Consider the following 20,370-nt stretch of genomic DNA (forward strand, 5'->3'; position numbering starts at 1 on the left):
CACTTCGACTGTTGCCGTACGTTGTGCCCCGCTCACGTTGCGCGAGCGGCTACGCTCCCATCGACGACTGTGATGTCTTCGCAGCCTCTGTTCAGACACTTCTTTCTCTCTCTCACTCACTCACTATGCTGTGTTGCCTTCCACTCGTAGATAGCACACCATCTGGCATATACTGCGTCAACCCACCGGAGTTGTTCACCATAAAGGTTTAAACACCCAGGCAGGATGTGTCTTCCGGCCCTCCCAGCAACCCCTCACATTCATCGACTGCCACATGGCGGTGGGCAGGAGCGTCTCCGGGGCAGCCCATTCTTGGCCCGTCGAGCTGAAAACCACTAGCTTCCCGAGAATATGAAATGGTCACGTTCTCATTGGATAAACTACGCAGAATCTTTTCGGGCAGTGCGTGGTTGACGGCGAGGATGGAGCATGGGGCCGTTGGAATTTCGCCGCTCCAGCCCCCGCGGTCTGGATCGCCCCCCCCAAGAACGGACCCTGATGATCCATGGCACGCCGAGGTCTCACCCCGAGTGCCGCAAGCAGCAAGTCTACCCCTCCTTCTACGGGGAGGCGTTCCAGCTCTCAGCAGATTCTATGGAATTTCGTAAGATTCATGATAACAGAGGGGTTGCCTCGGAAACTTTCGGTGAAGGCACATGGCTGTCTCGGACCGTTCCGTCGGGACCAAGTCGGGGTCAACACGTGCTGAACGCACGCTGACTTTGCAAGATCCATCTTCCATGTCAGCTTTCGTGAGGAAGCGTGGTGTCTCTTCTGCATCTAGCGATACATCTCATCTTGGGTCACTGGATACGGGGGACGAAGCCCGCAGAACCTCCGGGGTTCTCGGAAAAGACACAATGCTCCCACCCTCAGAATCCTGCTTGAATGTGGTACAGGGGCGGGAGAGGAGAGGTCTTGGAGGAGCCCCATGAGCCGGCATCTCAAAATAAACGACCTCCTCCCGTTGTACTCTGCAAGTCAGTTCACGCTGCACCCCGAAGGACCACCATTATCCATAACATACGCACCAATGTAAGAACCCGACAGGGATTCTAGGGCACCGGGTGCCTGAGGGTAGTCCGCAGTAGCATTTCAACTCTCAAGCCATTTGAATTCGGGTTCCAAGAGTTCAAAGGCGCAAGCGTGAGTGCAGAGGTTGTAATTATGACTACCTTGAGACCGCGTGGCCAATCTCGTTGGAACATGCGGTAGCACAAGCCCTTCAAGGTGAGTGGGCAAGCCCTTCCCGCTATCTAGGTAGTGATGCTAGAAGTGCCTAAAACGTCTCGACCTAGTCAGTCGAAAAGGGAGATATAACAAACCAGACATCTCGCCCCTCGATACGTCGTAGCAATCTGCAAAAGGTTAGTTGCACAAACCAGGCCAGCTAGCAACCCATTCATCCATCACCCCAAGAATACTAATCCAACGAGACACTCCTGCCTCTGGAAATCCCGCGTATCACAATCACACAACCCTCCAGTAATCAAGTATGACTGACTTACTTACGCAGTCGCCAAGCCAAGTCTTGGTGGGGGCTAACTAGGTCAAAGTGACACAGTCTCCCTCACACGTTGGTATCGCCAACAACAACCCCAGGACAAACATGGACAGCAAGTCTTTGAAATTGAAATGTTTAAATCATCCACATCTCTCCTCTAGACCAACGTCTTACATACAACCAACCACTTTTTCAAAACCTCAGGAGAACCTCAGGAGTCGGCCACCAAGCGGAATGTGGATGGGTATCAATTGCGTATGAACCTCACCGATGCCAGGCCTTCTGTCCTACCCTCACCCTGTAGCTCTCATCCTTCCTACCCTTTGTGGAACATCGCACCTTCTCATAGTCTATCCGGTCCCCGCTCAAACGCTCACGAGCAACCTCCCAATCCCTTCACATCCCTCAACATGTATAGTCCAGAGACAGCGCAGAAAAGAAGACTTCAACCTGAACTCTCCCCCGTATCTGACAAGCAGAAACGCCGACCAACACCTGCGGTATTTAAGAACAGAAGGCAGTGGCAAAGGCAAATAAACGCCAGGCATAGATAAGAGTCTTGGGAAAACGCCTGGCAGACAAGCAATGCGGAGCCTCCCCCCCTCTTGCAAGAAACCACGGGCAAAAAAGGAGACAAACCTGCTCTCGAATCGACCAGTTTGTGTGTGGGTGTTCAAAAAACATTTTTTTTTTTAGGAATCGCTACGATTATACATTTTTATAATCGGAACAAAGCAAGAAAGTTGGTGATCCGCTTCTGCTTTGCTTCGGGTGGGTAAATCACGGCTCTGCCGTACGGGCACCCGGGACTCTGAATATTCAATCAATGCTGTCCGCTTCTTTTGGTGGTGCAGCTGGCCGTAACCCTCATTACTCGGCGCGTCGCCTGGGATCCCCTCCTCATGAAGTGACACACGCCGGATGGGAATACGCTGGCCAGAAAGCTCGGCAAGGTACAAAGGAGAACTTGAATCGCAGTGCGCTCTTGAAGCAATCGTCTTGCAAGACGACGCAATAGTCGGGTGGGAATATGCCGATAAATACATCTAATAGAGTGGCCGATGCTCTGGAATGGAATTAGGAGACTCGTAACGTCGTCGGAGGCTCGCCTCACGGTTGAAAAGGGGTATGGTATGGTATGTTGGGTAATGTAGACACGAAAATATGGCACTGGCGGGGAGGCCGCAGTCGACCCCGGGCCCCGAAGACTCTCTCACATGACGATGCAGCAGCCGCAGCCTCCGCTCTTCTTCTTCTTTTCGCCGCCCATGGACATGTTGGCGGCGGCGGAGGGCTGATCGGGCACGCGGGTGACGGACTGGGTTTCGGCGGGCTGGGTGGGCTGCATCGTCGGGCTCAAGGGAGTGCGGGGGCTCGGCAGCGGGCTCGTCTGCGGCTTGTCGGAGATCTTGGGCATGGTCGAGTACGAGTTGCTCTGTTTGATGCTTGGCGAGGTGGGGCTCTTGGGCGCATCTCCCTTGAGCGGCCACTCGTCTTGCTCCTGCTTCTCTTCGTCGGGGGGCGTCGTGCTCGATCCGGCTTCGGGTGGCTTGAGCAGACCGTCTGCGGTGAGAGGGCGGAATTCCTTGTCATAGATGCTGCCATACTTGCCCTCTCTTTCCCATTGTTCCTGTTGCAGACGCTTGGCGACGGTCGGGAGGAGCTGTTGTTCGGGGGGAAGACGTGGATCGGGGCGGTAGGACCCAATCATCCAAGGCGGATCACCCTCCGGTCTCTTGCCGCCGGGTGAAAGATCGGCAGACCTCGTAATCGGTCTTCCGGATATGCTGCTCGTCGAGTCCTTGCCACCACGCGTCCTGGTTTTCCCGCCAGCCTTGACCTGGGCCGACGTCTTCCTGCCGGTGGCAGACGGGCCGCCGCTGCCTTTCCGGGGAGAGACGTCTGTAAGGTTGCGCTTCGCGGGCTGCAGAGTGGACGTAGCGCCGAGGGTGTTGGCGCTACCGCTCCTCGGTCGTGGTTTCGGGTAGGCTATCGTCTCCAGTTCGCTACCACCGCTGCGTCTGCGTCCCGAGGGTGCATTCCTCTCGAGGTAGAACTCGGGGATGGGGGCCGGGCTGGCCTTGGCGACGGGGATTTTGGAACCGCTCTTTTTGTCGGCGATTGAGGTCCAGTAGGCCTCATCACCTTCGATTTCTTCGGGCCGCCGCAAGTCCCAGCTAGGCACCTCCTCGAGCGGGCTCCCCTCGGGCACCATGTTCTCAGGCGAGACAGAGCTCTTTCTGGATCTCGGGGGAGGAAGCTCATCGTCTGGCGGGGCAGAGGTGGTCCTCCTGGAGCTCCCGTTGAGCTTCTCCTCGCTTCGACCCCTACGGGGCTTGCTGCTCGCGCGTGCCCTGGGCAAGATGATGCCGGCGGCCTGGAGCTCCTGACTCTCAATCTTGGCCAGCTTGTCCCGGTGAATCCATTTGTCGTCGTCTGTGGCGCCCACCATTTCGGTGGTGGATTGCTTCTCTGCAACTCCGGACTTGGCTCCAAAGACGTCGTCAGCATTGACGGGCGCCGTCTTTAATGTATCGTGGTCGCGACGGGTTGTCCTGTCCCATGACCTGTTGCTCTTGGTTAAGGAAATGTTGTCGATGGAGGCCTTCTTCCGTGGGGGCGGCAGGGGCTCGAAGCCGTATTCGTAAATGTTGGCTGAGTTGCCGTTCTGTGTCAGGGGAGCTCGGTTCGCATGGTCAACCCTATCCAGAGATCTCTTTTGCAGATTCTGCAGAGCGGCGCGGTCAGTATGATGAGAGATGGCAAAGGACAGAGATCAGGGGCCAGTGGCGGGAGTCCGCGGCTCCAAGGAAGCAGCCTACCTCGGTATCGGCCGTAGCGTAACTGTTCCACGCGCTCTGATTGCCATTGCCGTGACTGCTGCTCGGGGGCGTGATGGTATTGGCGGTGGCCGACGCAGCGGATATGGCGGCCATCGCGGCGGCTGGAGAGCTGGAGAACCAGCAATCTCCAGACTATGGTGTGCGGGCTGGCTGCAAGCGGTGGGCTCGAGCAGAGCGAGATTGTTCTAAATGCGAAGACGGACCAGGTCGGGACAAGGATGAGATGGGAGGATGGCGGGGAATCGTGTCGAGGGTAGCCGGGAAACGAAGATAGCGCCGATGGACGGGATTGAGATTGCGTCGTCGGCTGGGCGTTTAGGGTGGTTGGTGAGCTGCGGGAGTGGTGGTGGGTGTCTGGCCGGTAAAGACGGCTTATTAGGAGGCGCTCACGACGAGCGACGGTTGAAAGGTTAGGACGATCAGGGACCGACCGGGTCGGGCTCAGGATCGAAACAAAGGAAAACGAGATAGCGTCGGGGCGGGACAGCGACGGGAGGTCGTGGTCGGGAGAATGGGGTTAAGGAACGTGGTTTCGTGGTAAGAAAGGAGGTTTGATGAATCGAATGGGGTTAGTGAAGGAAGTTTCAGCGGAAGGCCATTCGCGGCGGCGGGCGGCGGCGATGTTGGTGGAGGAGGTGGAGGTGACGGTGGTGGTGGTCGCCGTCGTCGTCGGGGTTGTTGTTTTTGGAGGCGGCTTAGTTGGTGTTGACGCTGCCGCCTGGCCTCTGGCGTGTGCTGACTTTTTTTTGTTGCTGGCGGCTGCTGTCAGCGAGGAGATTCCACAGTGCCCGGTGCCTAGCCGCAGCGTAGAGCAACACAACAAGACGAGAAGAGAGAGAGACAGACAGAAAGAGGGGGGGGGACAAACCAAGACAAAGGACAAAGACCGCGGAGGGGGCCGAGTGAACAGGCGCGTAAGAGAGAGAGAGACAGAGTGAGAGAGAGACGAGAGAGAGGAGTGGCCGAGCGGCCGAGTGTGGAGAGAAAGAGAGAGAGAAGGAGAGAGGCAAAAGAGACTAGAGAGAGAGAAAGAAAGAGAGAGGACCAAACTGTTGCACTGCACAAGACACAGTGCGAGGACATCATAGGAAGGTGGGGGAGTTTTGTTGCTGCTGCTCCTGCTTCTCCTGCTCACTTGCTTTCCTTTCTCGAGCAAGAGCAGGCTAGTGTTTCTCCTCTCCTTCCCGCGAAGGTACGTATCTTGCTAGCGTATGACGCTATAGCAGATGAGGTCTAGTTTCGTTTCTATCCAAGGGGGCTGGTTGGCCGGGCCCCTGTACGATCCATCCAAGGGGATATCCACATGGACAAGGCCTGGGATTCCCTCTTTCGGGGAACCGCGGCCGCTGATAGGAAGAATAATGAGCTCTCCTCCAAGGCGACGAATGACAACCGGGGAGCATCCGACCCAAAGCGGCGGCAGCAGGCTCAGCAGTGATGCAGGGCTGTTCCGTTAAGAAAAAGGACGGAATAATAAGATTGGAGAATGATTGAGAATGATTTTGATTGAAAAAAAATTATGCGTCCGGGAGCAGAGTTGCATCAGGCAATCTTCGTCCCGACCTCGCATTGGACAGACACCCTTTCCCCGTGCTTCTAGATGAGTGGATGGATGGATTGTCAGGCCCTGGGTGCGGGCAGTGACGATATGATGTGCTCGGACTCGTGGATAAGTCGGAATTCAACGAGGCATGAGAACCAAACAGAACAGAACAGAGCAGAGCAGACAGAGCATGTTACCCACCCAATGAATGGCCCATAGTCAATGGCCCATGGGAGGAGGGAGGAGGGAGGAGACGCATGACATGAGGGGGACGAGCGATGGGTTCCGGGTCTCCCATTGGACTCTTGGAGATGCACACATCCGACTCTCCAGCCTCTCCTCTCCTCCCCTTCTAGGCCACAGACGCACGATGCAAGACAGCTGCATTAGACAGGCCAATGACTGCTGTCAGGCATGTTTCCCCCCTCCCCTCTCCCCTCTTCCTTTCTCTCTATAGACTGATGACAGGCAGACGAACAGACGGTAGGGCCCCGTGCGACGGGCAGGATACGACAAGACAAGACAAAACAATGATGGCCCCGGATGGCATGACGCTGATTCAGAGAGGCCCAAGTCACCCGCCGTCTCTTGGACGACGACACCTGCAGACAGACGGACGGACGGAACAAGCACAGTGCATCAACATCAACTGCGCTCAGGCAGATGGTCCTCCTCTCCTCTCTTCTCCTCTCCCCTCTTCTCTGGAGGTTATTCCCGCCGCCAGTCACCCGTCATCACCAAGCAAAAGACCGAGGGGTCGAGGGGGTTTCTACATCGCAGCCGCTAGACGCAGTGCACCCCTAAAGAAAAGGAGAATTAATTCTCCCGGGGGGGAGGTTCGCTCGTAATTGCGGTGGAGATTGCCGGCGAGTGGGTGAGATGAGACCGTTGAAGAACGATGGGGGGCCGCAGCACCGGGGCCACCATAACCATAGGACTGGACTGGACTGGACTGGACTCTCAATCCATGGGTATGCACCTGTCAGGGTGTCAGTCAGTCACTGCTGCCACTTGCCAATTGGCGACAGACGAACCGGACGTTGGGATTCTGGGAACTTGTGGGAACGGGAAACCGGGGGGTGCACACGCACGCTTTGCAATGCTTAGCATAACGGGATATGCCAGACATTTGGTGGTTGTCCGTTCACCGGCCGGACTCACCGCAGGCTCATCCCATCCAGGCCATTGGGCCAATGGACCAGCGCAGGACCCAAATTCAACGTCACCCTCCCAAGGATAGAACCAAGATACCACCGACGAGATCGGACCGGGCACGATGCCGGCCTCGCCTTTGTTTACCTGTGATGTCTTGAGAGTGGCGGGTTGTTGACAGAGACTGCTCTGGCACGGGCGCTGAGCGGCGGCGGGGGGGGGGGGGGGGGGGGGGGTCAGGTAGAATGGAATAAAAGTGGTAACCTCATGCCGGCCGAGTTTGTGTGCTATGTTATGCCTTGCTTGGGTGCCTGCCATCATCCATCCTCCGTCCATCTGGCACCTACCGCCTATCTGGCACCTGCCGCCTGTGTTGTGTTGTGTTGGGCCATCCGATGTGGATTACATAAGGCATCTAAACTGACCGAGGCGAGGGCGCATTGTGCCTGGGGGGGGGATGGTGTCTTCCAGGCCCTCGAGGCCCTGGCTGTCATCTTCCTCCTTCCTCCCCCCCGGCTCTCGTCATTTGCGTCGTCCAGATCCCTTGCCATGCAATCAATCCCAGAAACCAGAGTCTGTGAACCAGGTCTGTGTCCCTTTTTTCCTTTCTTTTTTTCTTCTTTGTTTCTTTTCTTTTATTCCTTTTCTCCGTTTCCTTCAGCCACTACAGAGTGTCGAATCCCAATTCGCTCTAGCTCACTGTTTCCCGCCGTGGAAATCTTGTCCGTGTCCGGGGACGACCCCTCGGAGCATTTCTCTCCAAGCGGTGGTTTGGATGTCACCTCTCTCCAGGTGTTGGCGGTGGCTGCAGCTTTTCTTTTCTTTTCTTCCCCGTCTTGTCTGCTATCGCCTGATTGCATGCGCAAGACATCGTTTCGTCTCTGCACCTGACCAGTCATCACTGGTCAGACAGGTAGACAGACAGGTGGGCTGGCGTGTCTCGTCTCGTCTCGTCCAAGCTCAGCTCCACGGGGGAGAGACATTGGTTCCCAGGCTTGTCAACCCATGAACCCCTCGGCTACGACGAGAGAGAACCACTGGTAGGTCGTCCACGGGAACATGACGATAGGCAGCGGACACACCGAACAGGCCAGAGAATGAGATCGAAAGGGCAGTGGGGGGACCCATCTCCTATTGCTTCTAGAAGGCCCAGTCTCATCTCTTCTGACCTTCGGTCTGCAGCTTGGCCTCTATGGGCCATGCACCATGGACCATGAACCGTAAACCATCATCATGCAGGGGCCCGGATTTCCAGATCGTGCTTCACTCATAATTTCCGAGAAATCTACAAGAAGCCTGGCATCCGTGAGATCTGAATCGACGGGTGCAAGTCGGCTACGAGTCGTCCGATTCGCAGTGACAACCACCTATTGTAGAGGGTGTATCTGTACCTTACAGTACGGAGACATAGTAGGTAGGAAGGCATACCTACAAATTACGATACAGACCACGACCGCACGGTCCCCAGCTACCCACTGCCGGGCTGCCTTCATATTGTCAGGTCGTTTCAAGTGAAGCATTCACTGCACCCCTTACTGTACTGCCTCGTCTTACTCTGTACTCTGCACGGATACTATGTACTCTCTTCTGCTACGTACTCTAATCTTGTATCCAGTTGCATATTCCCAGTTCTCCATTGTCTGCACAAATCAGCTCATAACTCGCCTCTTTGCGTATAGAACCACTTGCAACCACTCAAACAAAACGTCGTCGGACCCGCCATCTGCCGGCCGCGGCACCCACACCAACCATCGCCCGCGTCCGCACGCGCCCCGGTCCATGTCCCAACACGCCGCCGGCATTGCTATCATGGACCACGCCGGCATCTCCCAGCGACGCCAGCCCGTCTTGCGGAGGACCCGCTTCGTCTGTGTCTCCGACACCCACAACACCGCCGTCAAGCTGCCCAAGGGCGACGTGTTGATCCACGCGGGGGACCTGACAAACCAGGGCAGCTATCCCGAGGTACGTGGCCGTGTGTGCTCCGTCAACGGGGTCGGGGTGCTTCCTTGTAGTCTGAATTGTTCGACTCAGCCGCCGTTCGGCCTCCATGTGGGAGGCGTTCGGCCAGAGATGAACCTGTGTCTGAGCATGTGTGAACATGTTTCGTGGCAACGAGTAAACAAACATGCCCGAGCATGGCACACCCAGTGGCGCTTGCGTCATTCTTGTCTGCATCAGGCTGTCAGAACGTTAGACTGTCGGAATGTCTCGAGATACTGAGCTGACGTCGTGCCTAGTTATCGCGGGCTGTTCAATGGCTTGAAAAGGCCGACTTTGAATCCAAGATTGTCATCGCAGGTAACACCAGTCCCTCGCTCGCTCTCCCATCTCATCCTTCATCCGTCCACCTCCAAAAAAACCGCATGCTGACTCCCTCGACCAGGCAACCATGACTTGACTCTGGACTCGACTTTTTATGCTGAACATGGAGGTCACTTCCACAACCAGACACCACAATCGCCTGACGACTGCATCGCCCTCTTCACCAGCTCTCCGACGATAACGTACCTCAAACACGAATCGACGACCATCCGCCTTTCGTCGCCCTCTGGGCCACACACATCCTTCTCCATCTTCGGGTCGCCGTACTCGCCGCGTAATGGCCTCTGGGCTTTTGGTTACGATGCGCCCCAGCACTCCTCCAGCCTCGGTGCCGCCGCCGACCTGCCCACGCTATGGGACGACGTCCCGCTCGACGCCGACATCGTCGTGACGCACACCCCGCCACGCACCCACTGCGACGAGTCTCGCGCTCGCCGGGCCGCCGGCTGCGAGGCTTTGAGACGCGCCCTGTGGCGTGTGAGGCCGCGCCTTGCGGTTTGCGGGCATGTCCACGAAGGCCGCGGCGCCCAACGCGTCCGCTGGGACGTAGAGTGCGGCAACATCGCATTCAAGGAGGAAGGCACTGAAGAGTGGCTTGATCCTGGCCAGGGGAACAAGCAATCCCTTGTGAACCTGACAGCCAAGGGCGGGAATCCTTTACGGAACGATGGTTCCCACCCGAAGCCCCAGCAGCCCGAGACCGCAGACACCACCGCCTCGATCCCGTCCACTTCTGACAGGACGATTTCTGGAAGCGCCGCCGAACCCGGGCTCGGCACGCGGGGCCTCGGAAGAGATCCGACCTCGCCGCGAAGCGATACGGCCGCGCTGGCCGGCCGCCGTGGACGACGGGAGACGTGCGTCGTCAACTGCGCCATCATGGCCAAGAGCTACCCACATGTCGGCGGCAAGACGATCAACAAGCCCATCGTCGTCGATCTGGACCTGCCCGTGTGGGAGTGGACGCGCGACGGAATGCCTCAGTTCGTGTATGCGGAGGGGTGACGGGCTCAACTTGCAGAGACGGTCGAGCCGATGTTTTCAAGACGTTCGAAACCACTCGCCAGCAGCGGGGGGTAACCGTCGTTTCTTTCGGCGGAGAATTCGATCAATGGTTGCAGATCAGCATTAGCGCCACATCGTCAAAACGGAGTTCAAACAACCGATCAAACAAGACAGACGAGGCTTTCCGTTCATGTTAGCCCGATGCCCTAGTACACAACCTACATCGCCTGGCTGCGGTCTGAGAACCGGCCTGCATTTACGTGTCGTCTGTCATTTCTGGGCCGAGCGCGCCGTGACGATGGCGAAGACGGCCGCATTGCTACTTCGGAAAGATTCGGGATTGGACCTGGGTGCCCTGCCTCACGCCTCGCCAGGTCAGTCCAGATGTAGTACCTTTGCCGAGTTCTGTAGTTAGTCGACGGCTCTGTCTAGGCGAGGCGGCGGTCAGCGAGGCACGACAGCCTCGCAATACTCGTGTAGTCTGGCGAGTGCTGGACGCTATCACCAGCCGGGTGCCTATTTCTTGCACGTTGTGGACGAGGCTCGAGGGGATTGGCACGCAGGACTACCTTCGGTGACAGAAGGCCGCCCAGTCCATCCCAGCTTCGGTACCCCTAAGTATCCTAGCATCAGTATCCCTGAGCATCTTAAGATAGTAGTTCGTAACGAATCACCGTTTCTTTTCAGCGTGCTACAAAGCGTCTCCCGTGGCGTGAGACCATCGATATCGAGGGAGAGAGCGAGACTTCCCGCCAGCTGAGGCCACTCGCTGCTCGAGACAGTCTCAACGACGGCGCTGCCCGGGAGTGCCTCGCCGCCTGTCACACCGAGTCCCTGCAAACCCGACAGCACCAGTATGCGAGGGAGGCTTTAAGACGGAGGGCCGTCTCGCGCTCGACGTATGTCGAAGACCAGGGCAGACGGGTATGCGGCTGCTGATCGTCAAAGGGACTAATAGGGGGGGGGGGGGGGGGGGGGGGGGGGGAGGGGTGAACGGCACAGCACGCACCCGCCCAGACGAAGTGAGTCGCTTGATGCTCTTTGGCCGCGGCTTGGTCTGGCGTAGCTCGTACACCGCCGTTCAGTCTCGGATCATCAGACTTTCTCGCGAGCCGGGCGGACCGGGCGAACCGGGCCATCACAGACGCCAAACCCCCCGCGACCTCAGACGAGCCCGTCTCCCGTCCCAGGGCCCAGGGCATTATACCCCAGATGTGGCACGAAGAGCGACTTCACCGTAAAAGGGGAGAACGAGGAGTGTCTTCGACGTAGAAGCCAAATTGCACAACGCGTTCTGAGAGCATCCTACCTCATCCGATCAATATGGAAAAGTAGGAACCCATTCGTCTCCCAAGGGTCTCGGCGAACCGCGTGACTGCGTCTAGACGCTTGTTTCGTTTGCATATGGTCCAACCAACCACAGCTTGATCCTCACTCAAACGGCCTTTGTCCCTGGATTCTCCCAAGAGGAAGGACAGACGTACACCCCGGGACTCATTGAATGAAGTGTAGACAGGCCTTGGATGGGAGGCATAGATGGTCTCGGTGCCCGTCCTCTGACATCGCAACACTCCCCCGGTTCGGCATACACGAAACACCACGAGGCGCGATGTGACCAGCTCCATCTCACAATACACGCACACGCGGACGCACACATACACACACACACACACATCGTCGGGGTCTGGACGACCCAAGTCACCTCAGTCACTCCTCCCCTCACACTTCTCCACGAAACGTCTCATGTCACCCATACAAGCTAATGCCGTGACACCTCAAGCCCCTCGTCAGCCTGGGCGCACCAACTAAGGGGGGGGGGAACCGTCCCATCTTCCCGAGATCCTCCACGATGCCCAACGTACACGTTGCCGAGCACCGTGTAGACCGCCTCCCCATCAGGCTGCGAACAGGAGACGCCAATCGGTCCCCGTTTATTGCACTTTCTCGACGCACGCTTGACGGACTCGGACGCCTTGTTCATTGTACTTGACGTTGCGCTCGCCTTTCGAATAGGAGACCACTGGGGAGGCATGTAAGTCAGTTTGGGGGCGGGGGGGGCTTTTCCATCCCTCTGCTTAGGGAGATGGACACCTGCCTCGCCGCCGAGATCGAGACCTCCCCTTCCTTACACTGACCCTTCCTCGACGACGAAAGCGCGACGAGCATTATCTCGGACATCCCGCTCGCGAGAAGCGGCGCCGAGCCCTTACATCCAGAACTGTCTTAGGCGCCGTTGCTGATGTGAGAGCAAAGCCTCCCCCTCCCACCCGGCACAGCACGACATGAACCCCCAAGAAAGAACCTCAGGCTATATCGGTTACCCATATGGATAGACCGCCTGCGCTGATGTGAGACGGCACCCAGCCAGCCTTACCCGCCACGACAAGCCGGACGTCAGCACGAACGACCCAGATATCGGGGTCCGTCAGCGAAAAGATTCCGTACGAGCTTCGAGGGGAGGGTCCCGGCCATATACCCAGGCAGCGGTCCGCCCTCTCCATGCTGCCCCCCCATATCCCTTCTCGTGGAACACAACGTCGATAGCCTGTCTGGTGCGTCCCGCGCGCCCGCGTCTATCCATTTTGGACCTATCACCATGACGCCAGTGTCCATCCCGTCCAATCCCCTTCATATCCGCCCTTTCGCCCGCCATCCGGCTTTCCCATTGGACTTGGCAGATATATCTGATGTCTGGATGCCTGATCCGTATAAAAGTACGTATGGAAGAGGGACGAGAAGAAAGCGTGGGAGAATTGGGGGAGGGGGGGTGCCTGGGCCTCCCGCGCCCCCGGCCTGCATCTCGATCCTGTACTCGGCGGCCGGGGACCCCCCCCCCCCCCCCCCCTCTCTCTCTCCCCCCTTCTTGCTTTCTTATTCCTTCCCATGAACCCCCTATTCCCGTGCTTGTACGCTTTGTTGCGTTCTGTCGTCGTCCGACCAAGGCTGAGGGGGATGTGGACCGCTGTCAACTCGAACCCGGCCGCTCGCCGTGGCATACGGACGTCAGTCACGCAGGCACGGGCGATGCGAGAGGGTTAAGCTTTTCTCGCGCTGTTATTCACACCGCGGTCAAGGCAGAACCAGTAAAGAAGGACGAGGAACAAATGGAAATGGAAAGGGGGGGGGGGGGGGGTTGGTTGGGAGAACTGGCTCCTCACCCGCATGGCCGCCCGTCTGGCCATCTACCCGGCTCCGAATGCCTGATACTGCATGTGCACGCCGCGCGACGGCCAATGGCGCCGCCGAGGGGGACATACACCGCGTGTGCCGGATCCCCCCCAAGGCACGCATGCCGTCCGTCCTCGCCCGCAAGGACCCCTTTCGAGGAAACACCGGGGTAGCGGGATTAGGACAAGCTTCGAGAGCCCAGGAGGAGTGATCGGCGGCTTGGGAACTCACGCGGATGCCGCTACATCAATCAAGCAACTCGGGTGTGCCTCCCACATCCTGTCAGCCATACAGCACGCGGCGTAGAGCCGGTTGGCTGGAGGGGGGAGGGGGGGGTTGTTTACGCAGTCGGTGCTTCAACAATAGAGGACAGCTTCTTCGGGCCCTTTGACCAGTCTGCTCGGTCCCTCGCGGCCGCTGTCGCTGTTCTTCTCCAAAACGGAGCACGAGAAGGGGAGGGGACGGACGAGGCACGCAGAGGAGGCGGCGGCGGCAGCACCCCCCAGCCTCGCCATGCAGAGCCGAACGTGAATACGTGCAGATGAGCGCTTGTCGAGCACCCAATGAGGGGGCACGGTGGGGAGTCCAAGACAGGAGCTGCTCTGGAAAAGGAATGGAAAAGGAGGGGGAGGGGGGACTTGCGAGCCCAGAATGAGATGCGGCGGCTGGGTGCGGGTGCGATGATGTGTGACGCGACGGGATCGGAATCGCGGGGTTTGGTGGGGTCTTCGAGTCTGTAAGAGAGACACCGGTTTCCTTCCTCCCTCCCTCCCTTCCTTCCTTCCTGCTATTATGTCCCATATTCCAAAGAGTCAGTCAGGTGGGTGGGTAGACGATGGATGATGGGTGGATAGATAGATGATGGTGTTGGCCATCGAGATTCCGCCTGGTGGAGTTTGGTGCCGCTGATTCTCATGGAAACCCCCGACTTGTCCCCTCTCCTTGCAACACATCCAGCCCGGCGACAAGAAGCGGCAAACGAGGGAAAACCTCTCGGGTTGAGCAGCAAGCCTCGTCGCATGGACGAAAACCCGATCGAAGAGCTGTCCGGTCAAGCTTCGCAATGCCAGGAACACCTCACCGCCAAGGGAGGCAGCCATGTCCCAGCGAAAATAAAGGGAAACCCCCCCCCCATTAGTATTAATAGATACATACTTTAGCACAGCCCAAGTATCGCAAAGACTGTGACACTAGCAATTGGCCGGCCAGAGCCCACGTAGAACTGGTCCCGACGAGGAAAAATGCCTCTTTTTCTCGAAGCCGTTTCCTTGTAATGATCGCCAGGTCTACTCCAGAGTCGCTGTGGGCACTATGTTATCCACCGGGTGACCCGACGAAATCTTGTACTGCATAGCGGTCTCCAAGTATTAGGTTCGGTGCCAAAAAAGATGGGATGGCATTCCGGGAGTTCTGTAAGTGTGTGTGTGTGAGTGTGTGTGTTGGCGCCGTACCCGCTCCAAGGTAACAAACTCCAACTGGCAACTGACCGGACCGGCGGTCTCTTTGTGCACCTGTATCGTTGATAGGCCATCGGGCGCCGTCCCAGAGCTCCGAGTCGTCGGTACGTCGAAGCGTTTGCTGGGAAAATCCCGGCCGCCGAGGCGGAAGCTGAGCGGTTTTCTCCTGAAGATTTTCACGGGAGCGTACGAGGGGCTTCCCTGGAAGAGCTTCGGCAATGGCGAAGCGGACGGGCATGGTCTCTGCTCGTGAGTTGTCCGTTGGTCGCTCACTCCTCACTCTCATTCTCACCTCACTCTTGTCCTGTCGTATTGCCCACATGTTTGAGACGGCAGCATGTGCAGACCACTGAGACCAGCTGTGGAAGCCGAGCAGCCTTTCGCCTGCTGCATCTCAGACGGTTGGTCGATCGCTGCCCCCCCCCGCACCAATCCGATCGAGCTGCAAACCGTACCAAGAGCAGATGGATGCGGATGTCTCTTGGACTGGTATTAATTAGCTGGTAGTCGAGGGAGACATTGACCCATGACCGCCAGAGACGGCAAGGCTATGCTCAAACTTGGCCGGCTATCCACACGGTTCAGGTGATCATCCGCCGTGGAGAAGCCGGAGCTGGGCCCGCCTGCGCACGAGACAAGACGAGACGGGGGGGGGGGGGGGTCCGATTCGGTTCCTCTCAAACCATTGGCCCAGACGGTGCTGACCGCTAAAACGTGAAACCCCTTTACCACCGGCCGGCCGCCAAGGGCCAGTAAGGACAGGCGATGTCAAGCTGTCGATGATACTGCTGAGGGGTAAGAGACAGAAGAGCCCCTCCAAGGCCCCCTTGTGGTCGCGGAATAACCCCCTCAGAGGCGTCCAAGGCAAGGTACCCTATCCGTACGCTACTTGGTTGGACCTAAACTGGCATATCGGAAAACATGATTCGAGCACTGTGATGCACCTCATGATGCGGCATCTGGCCGAGAAAAATCTCCCGTAGACGAGTTCCTACTCGCTGTGTCTTGGTCGCAGCTGGGGGAGCCTCTGTCTGACTGGCTGAGAATGCCTGTCATGTTTCGTCTGATTTGTTGGCGCGGGAGGCGGTCTTGTCTTTTCACGTCCTGCTTCTCTGATCCAATAGAGGACTGACGCGGGCCACCTTTTCAGCATGCTGCAAGTGAGAGACGTATTTCACGTGGAAAGACAGAGGGATGAAGGAGTTCGTGCCGGTTTTTGCACATGTTCGTTGGAGGGTGAATCTTCCTGAGACATACTAGAAAGGGGTGCGCTTCTGTTCTCGTGCTGGTACTTGGGCTGTGAGGATGAAGGTTTGTTCCTGTTTCCGATCGGCCAGGCGGTCGCTGACACGCGACCTCGTGTAGTGACGACGGACCCATCACGAGAAAGAAGGCGTGGGATGCGATGGTGCGAGGCACATGTCCCCCGAGGGTCGAATCGAATGGTCCTGGAAGTCGGATGGGTGGTGATATTGTGTGATGGAGGGTGCGATAGGCCTGTCTGGGACTGAGGACGGTGGGTGGTGTCATGCACGCTCTTTGCGGTGTTCGCCGTCAGTGGCCGATAGTGACCCTGAGAGACCCGCCGTCCCAGGACCGGAGGGGAAGGGGGGCGCTTACTTACTCGACCTACTAGTATAGAGGGCGAATTCGGAGCCCTTGCAGGTTTGCCGGCGATGGTAGCGAACAATGCTTCCCAGCGACAAGCAAGCAGCAGTCGGCTCCACACAGTCTAAGGCAAGAAAGATTCCACCAAAAGCTGGCGGCCTCCATTGGCCGCTAACCAGTGGCATCTGGACCTAGCGAGTAAGTTGGATGGCTGCAAGCTGCCACCAGTCGACGAGAGACGCAGGGCAGACGCAGCAATGGATGGGAGTTGTGGATTCGGCAAAATGGAAAAAAATTGAAGAAAAAAAAAGCCTGTGAAGAGGTCCCTCCCAGTCTCCGAGGCAAGTTCCTCTTGAGACATGGCCGAGACCGAGCAAAAGGGTGTGAAGGTCTTGCGAGATGGAGCGATACTCGACGCTCGCTCAGACTGCTAGGTGCCATCTCTCTCTGTTTGGCCTAAATGACGTTGTCCCGAGTTGATGGGGGCGGGAGCCAGGCCAAACAAACGACGGATGACCGGCGGCTGGACAAGTTTACTCCCTTATCCTCTCCTCTCGCCGTGTCTTTCCTGGGTCCTGCAGCTAAAAAAGCATGGGCAGCCAGTGGAATGCCGCCGCCGTTGGCTCTTGGCACCCTCCCCGGCGTGAGGTGACGAGGGCCATGTGTCGTCGCCTGCGTGTTTGCTTGCTCCTTGTCCCCCCTCCCTCCCTCCCTCCCAGGACGTCCTCGTCTCTGATGGCTATCAATCCTTGTGCGCGTTCCCGGCGGAAAGGGCCAAATAATCGTCGACGACGACTAACACAGTCCAAGTTGTGCTAGCCTCGTATGGCATATCGACGCGGACCACGGCGCACCCATGACTTTGCTGGCGGCGTCTCTTTGGCTGTCGACGGCAGGTCTGATATCATGGAGAGAAGGCCAGACCAGGCCGCAGACACCGGCCCATACCTGTTGTCACTGGTCATATGTGATACTAGCTGCCATATCATCGTAGCATTGATTGCCGTTGGGCTCCAGCGGGCACGCATCTGTCGACTCCGTGGTGTTCTTGCTTCATTTTAGAGGCGCGACAGATTGGGCATCGAAAAGGCACCAATTGAAAGAGATTTTGGACAGAAATGCCATCGATGAACAAGACGGGTTGGGTTGGCGTGTCGTTCGTGTCAGTGAGTAGGGGGGGTGAGCTGGCGGGGGTGGTTGGGCTAGCGGCGGCGAGACGGTCCCATGTTGGTTGTTGGTCAGACGGGTGGGTGACTGACAGTTCAGACAGCTGCGGCCACTGAAGTCTACTGTGCAGTGCTGTGCTGTGTTGTGCTGACTAGGTAGGAGGTTTCTCAGAGTGGAAAACCCCATCTTTACCTAAGCAGAAAGTACATGTGTACCTCCTTTACCTCCTAGAAGGTACCTACCTACCTTGAGAGGTGGCGTGGCCAGAGCTTGAAAGGAGACCCACTTCCGCGATCAACGGTCGTCAAGCAGCATTCTCGTTGTGTCTTCACCGCCAAAATCATGTCCCTCCCTCCCCCCGTGCGTGCAAGCGGCCGCATTTGCCAGTGGATTAGCAAGTGTCAAGGTGTCAACGACAATGTCATCGAGTGGAATGCGGGAGACTCGAAAGCCCTGATGGGTCTGGGCATTACCTCAGCAACAGCTGATGCATGCGTTTGAAATCATGTTTGTCTATCCTCAGCTAATGGTGACAAGAGCATGACAGACGCGACAGGGTCAGACAATGTCTGATTCAACACGGCCTCTCGATTCCGACCTCATCCGACCTGGTCGTCGCCCTCGCCGAGAACGAAAGTAGGATTTCGCTGCCAGCTGTTCGCCGACGATGGATTACACTATCGTCCAAGGCCATTTAGACTCGGGCAGAGGATGGCTTAGCGTGCTCGAACGCTGTTCAGCTGTCTGCGAAAGCCCTAGGTGCTTCCCTAGGTGCTTACTTAGGTTGGTGACCAACTACCTCCCTAGGTACCTGGGTAGTCAGATAGATACCTGCTGGCTGTCCCCTCGGGAAACGGCAGGGAAAACCGTTGTACGACCAGCCTGGGGTGCTACTTGCAGAAACGGATGAACGTTTCAGAGCAAACGGCAGAGCAGATGGGCCTGTCCTTGTAGCCGGTACGTGGCAGTCGCCCCCCTCCCTCTCGCGGGTCAAAGTACCCACGACTTTACGTACAAGCCACCATCTACCACCAATTGCCCTCGGCCACATCCCATCAGCTATCCCTCTCCTTCTCCCCAGTGCTGGTGTCGCCGCTGCCCAACCGACGAGGCGAACAAGCGTTCCCGCTGTACATCGTAGAATGCCAATTCATCAATGGGATTCCCATCGACCGGGAATGACAGGCTTTTGGTGTGTTCTATCTTGTTTTTCACTGGCTTGATTCAAAGTACGAAAGACATCCTGGATACGACCACACAGCATTGCATTGCACTCGGTGGCATGGAACCGACGGCAAGAGACACAAACAGAGACAAAGACAGAGACAGAAACAGCGAGACAGAGACGATGGCGAAACCCTTTTCGCCCCTCCGCGAAGAAGAAATTTCTTGACTCTCTCTGCAGAAATCCCCCCGCTGTGTCCGGGAGACCCTGAAAAGACGGGAATGATTCAGGTTGATTCATCCGTCGTCACCCTCGCCCCGGTAACGAATACTCCATCCAGCTCCTCTTGCCGGGCGCAGCATCCAAAGGCCTCGTCGCCAGCTTCGTCGTCTCCTGTACGAAGTGCAGATGGTCTTGATCGCTTTGATGACCCCCATCTGTATCCGTACGGCCCAGTCATTGCTCCTTCAGATCCCCGATGGCCCCGTTCGCCTTTGGGGCTTGGTGAAGACACCCCTGGTAGGGCACGGCACTTGGCAAGCACAGCCAACCTGTATTCGTACTATCGACACCGCAACAAGCAGGGCGAGGTACATTGTCGCCCTCCATCCTTATCCCCCTTCACCGTATCCGCGGCCGCCGCGCGCGATCTGCCTTTTACGGCGGAAGTCCATGTGTCGTCCCTGTCGCTCATCGCCTGAAGCGTTCCCCGCCTCGCCCCTCGACCTTTCCAGGCTTTCTCTCTCCAGAGTCTCCGACACCCAGCTCAACGTGCTTGTCCAAGTGCCACGACGATGTCTCCCCGACAACGACGGGTCTCTACGGAGTAGTCTTCACAAGCACGCATCCCCTCCCCAGACCACCCCAGACGCGGACAGAGTCCCAGGGGTCCTCACGTACGTCAGGGAGTTGCGCATCTTACCTCAGCTCCGCTGGGGGTTCTGTCATTCGCTGTCTAATCAGCCCGCCTCCAGCTGCCACTGTACCCTTACCAGGAGGTGCAGCAAGCCACCGCAAAGCCGCCGTATGTGTTCTGCCCTTTTGGGACACGGGCAACGCGGGTCGAACAGAAAGGAGCGGCCTTTGCCCCCCCGAGTCTGTGGAAGCACAGAGAAGGGCACAGACGAGTGCGCCGTTGACGCCAGCGGGACGGACTTGAGCGATGGTTGCGCAGATAGCCACGACAACGGCGGCACGGGTGGGTGCGACGGTGTCCGCGGTTGACGGGCTCCCGAGTTGATCCACGACACGAGGTTTAAGAATAAGAGGCCATGCCGAAAAGACTCAGAGTGCGGCCCGTGGGAGACACAAAAGAAGAACAGACAGTGTCTGAGATTCAAGTGTCCAACTGGAGACATTAGCGCCAGCACTCTTACAGTAAGAAGAGTGACGAAAAGGTCACCAATCTACGACTACAACGAACATCTTACCCG

The 20,370-nt window shown here is 57.5% G+C and overlaps 5 protein-coding genes across 5 annotated transcripts; 2 read left to right on the forward strand and 3 right to left on the reverse strand.

The window, feature by feature from the left end:
- Positions 1-2,717: 2,717 nt before the first annotated feature.
- CH63R_13086 (uncharacterized protein) lies at positions 2,718-4,440 on the reverse strand (the record flags this gene model as incomplete). The annotated part of the gene is made up of 2 exons (XM_018308060.1): positions 2,718-4,232; positions 4,327-4,440. 2 exons carry the CDS (start codon positions 4,438-4,440, stop codon positions 2,718-2,720), a joined length of 1,629 nt encoding a protein of 542 aa, XP_018152477.1.
- Positions 4,441-8,617: 4,177 nt separating this feature from the next.
- CH63R_13087 (Calcineurin-like phosphoesterase) lies at positions 8,618-10,372 on the forward strand (the record flags this gene model as incomplete). The annotated part of the gene is made up of 3 exons (XM_018308061.1): positions 8,618-9,007; positions 9,283-9,343; positions 9,429-10,372. The coding sequence occupies 3 exons, from the start codon at positions 8,618-8,620 to the stop codon at positions 10,370-10,372; spliced, it is 1,395 nt and encodes a 464-aa protein (XP_018152478.1).
- A 4,482-nt stretch (positions 10,373-14,854) lies between these two features.
- On the reverse strand, positions 14,855-15,319 carry CH63R_13088 (uncharacterized protein; the record flags this gene model as incomplete). Its single annotated transcript, XM_018308062.1, has 2 exons — positions 14,855-14,950; positions 15,011-15,319. 2 exons carry the CDS (start codon positions 15,317-15,319, stop codon positions 14,855-14,857), a joined length of 405 nt encoding a protein of 134 aa, XP_018152479.1.
- Positions 15,320-15,942: 623 nt separating this feature from the next.
- CH63R_13089 (uncharacterized protein) lies at positions 15,943-16,790 on the reverse strand (the record flags this gene model as incomplete). The annotated part of the gene is given in 5 exon segments (XM_018308063.1): positions 15,943-16,125; positions 16,131-16,253; positions 16,290-16,341; positions 16,349-16,534; positions 16,618-16,790. Coding segments are annotated over 5 exon segments (717 nt in total).
- Positions 16,791-18,337: 1,547 nt separating this feature from the next.
- On the forward strand, positions 18,338-20,161 carry CH63R_13090 (uncharacterized protein; the record flags this gene model as incomplete). Its single annotated transcript, XM_018308064.1, has 4 exons — positions 18,338-18,408; positions 18,692-18,729; positions 19,278-19,833; positions 19,933-20,161. 4 exons carry the CDS (start codon positions 18,338-18,340, stop codon positions 20,159-20,161), a joined length of 894 nt encoding a protein of 297 aa, XP_018152481.1.
- Between the last annotated feature and the right edge of the window lie 209 nt (positions 20,162-20,370).

The sequence above is a fragment of the Colletotrichum higginsianum genome, chromosome 9 (genome assembly GCF_001672515.1).
Source record: "Colletotrichum higginsianum IMI 349063 chromosome 9, whole genome shotgun sequence".
Lineage (NCBI taxonomy): Eukaryota > Fungi > Ascomycota > Sordariomycetes > Glomerellales > Glomerellaceae > Colletotrichum > Colletotrichum higginsianum.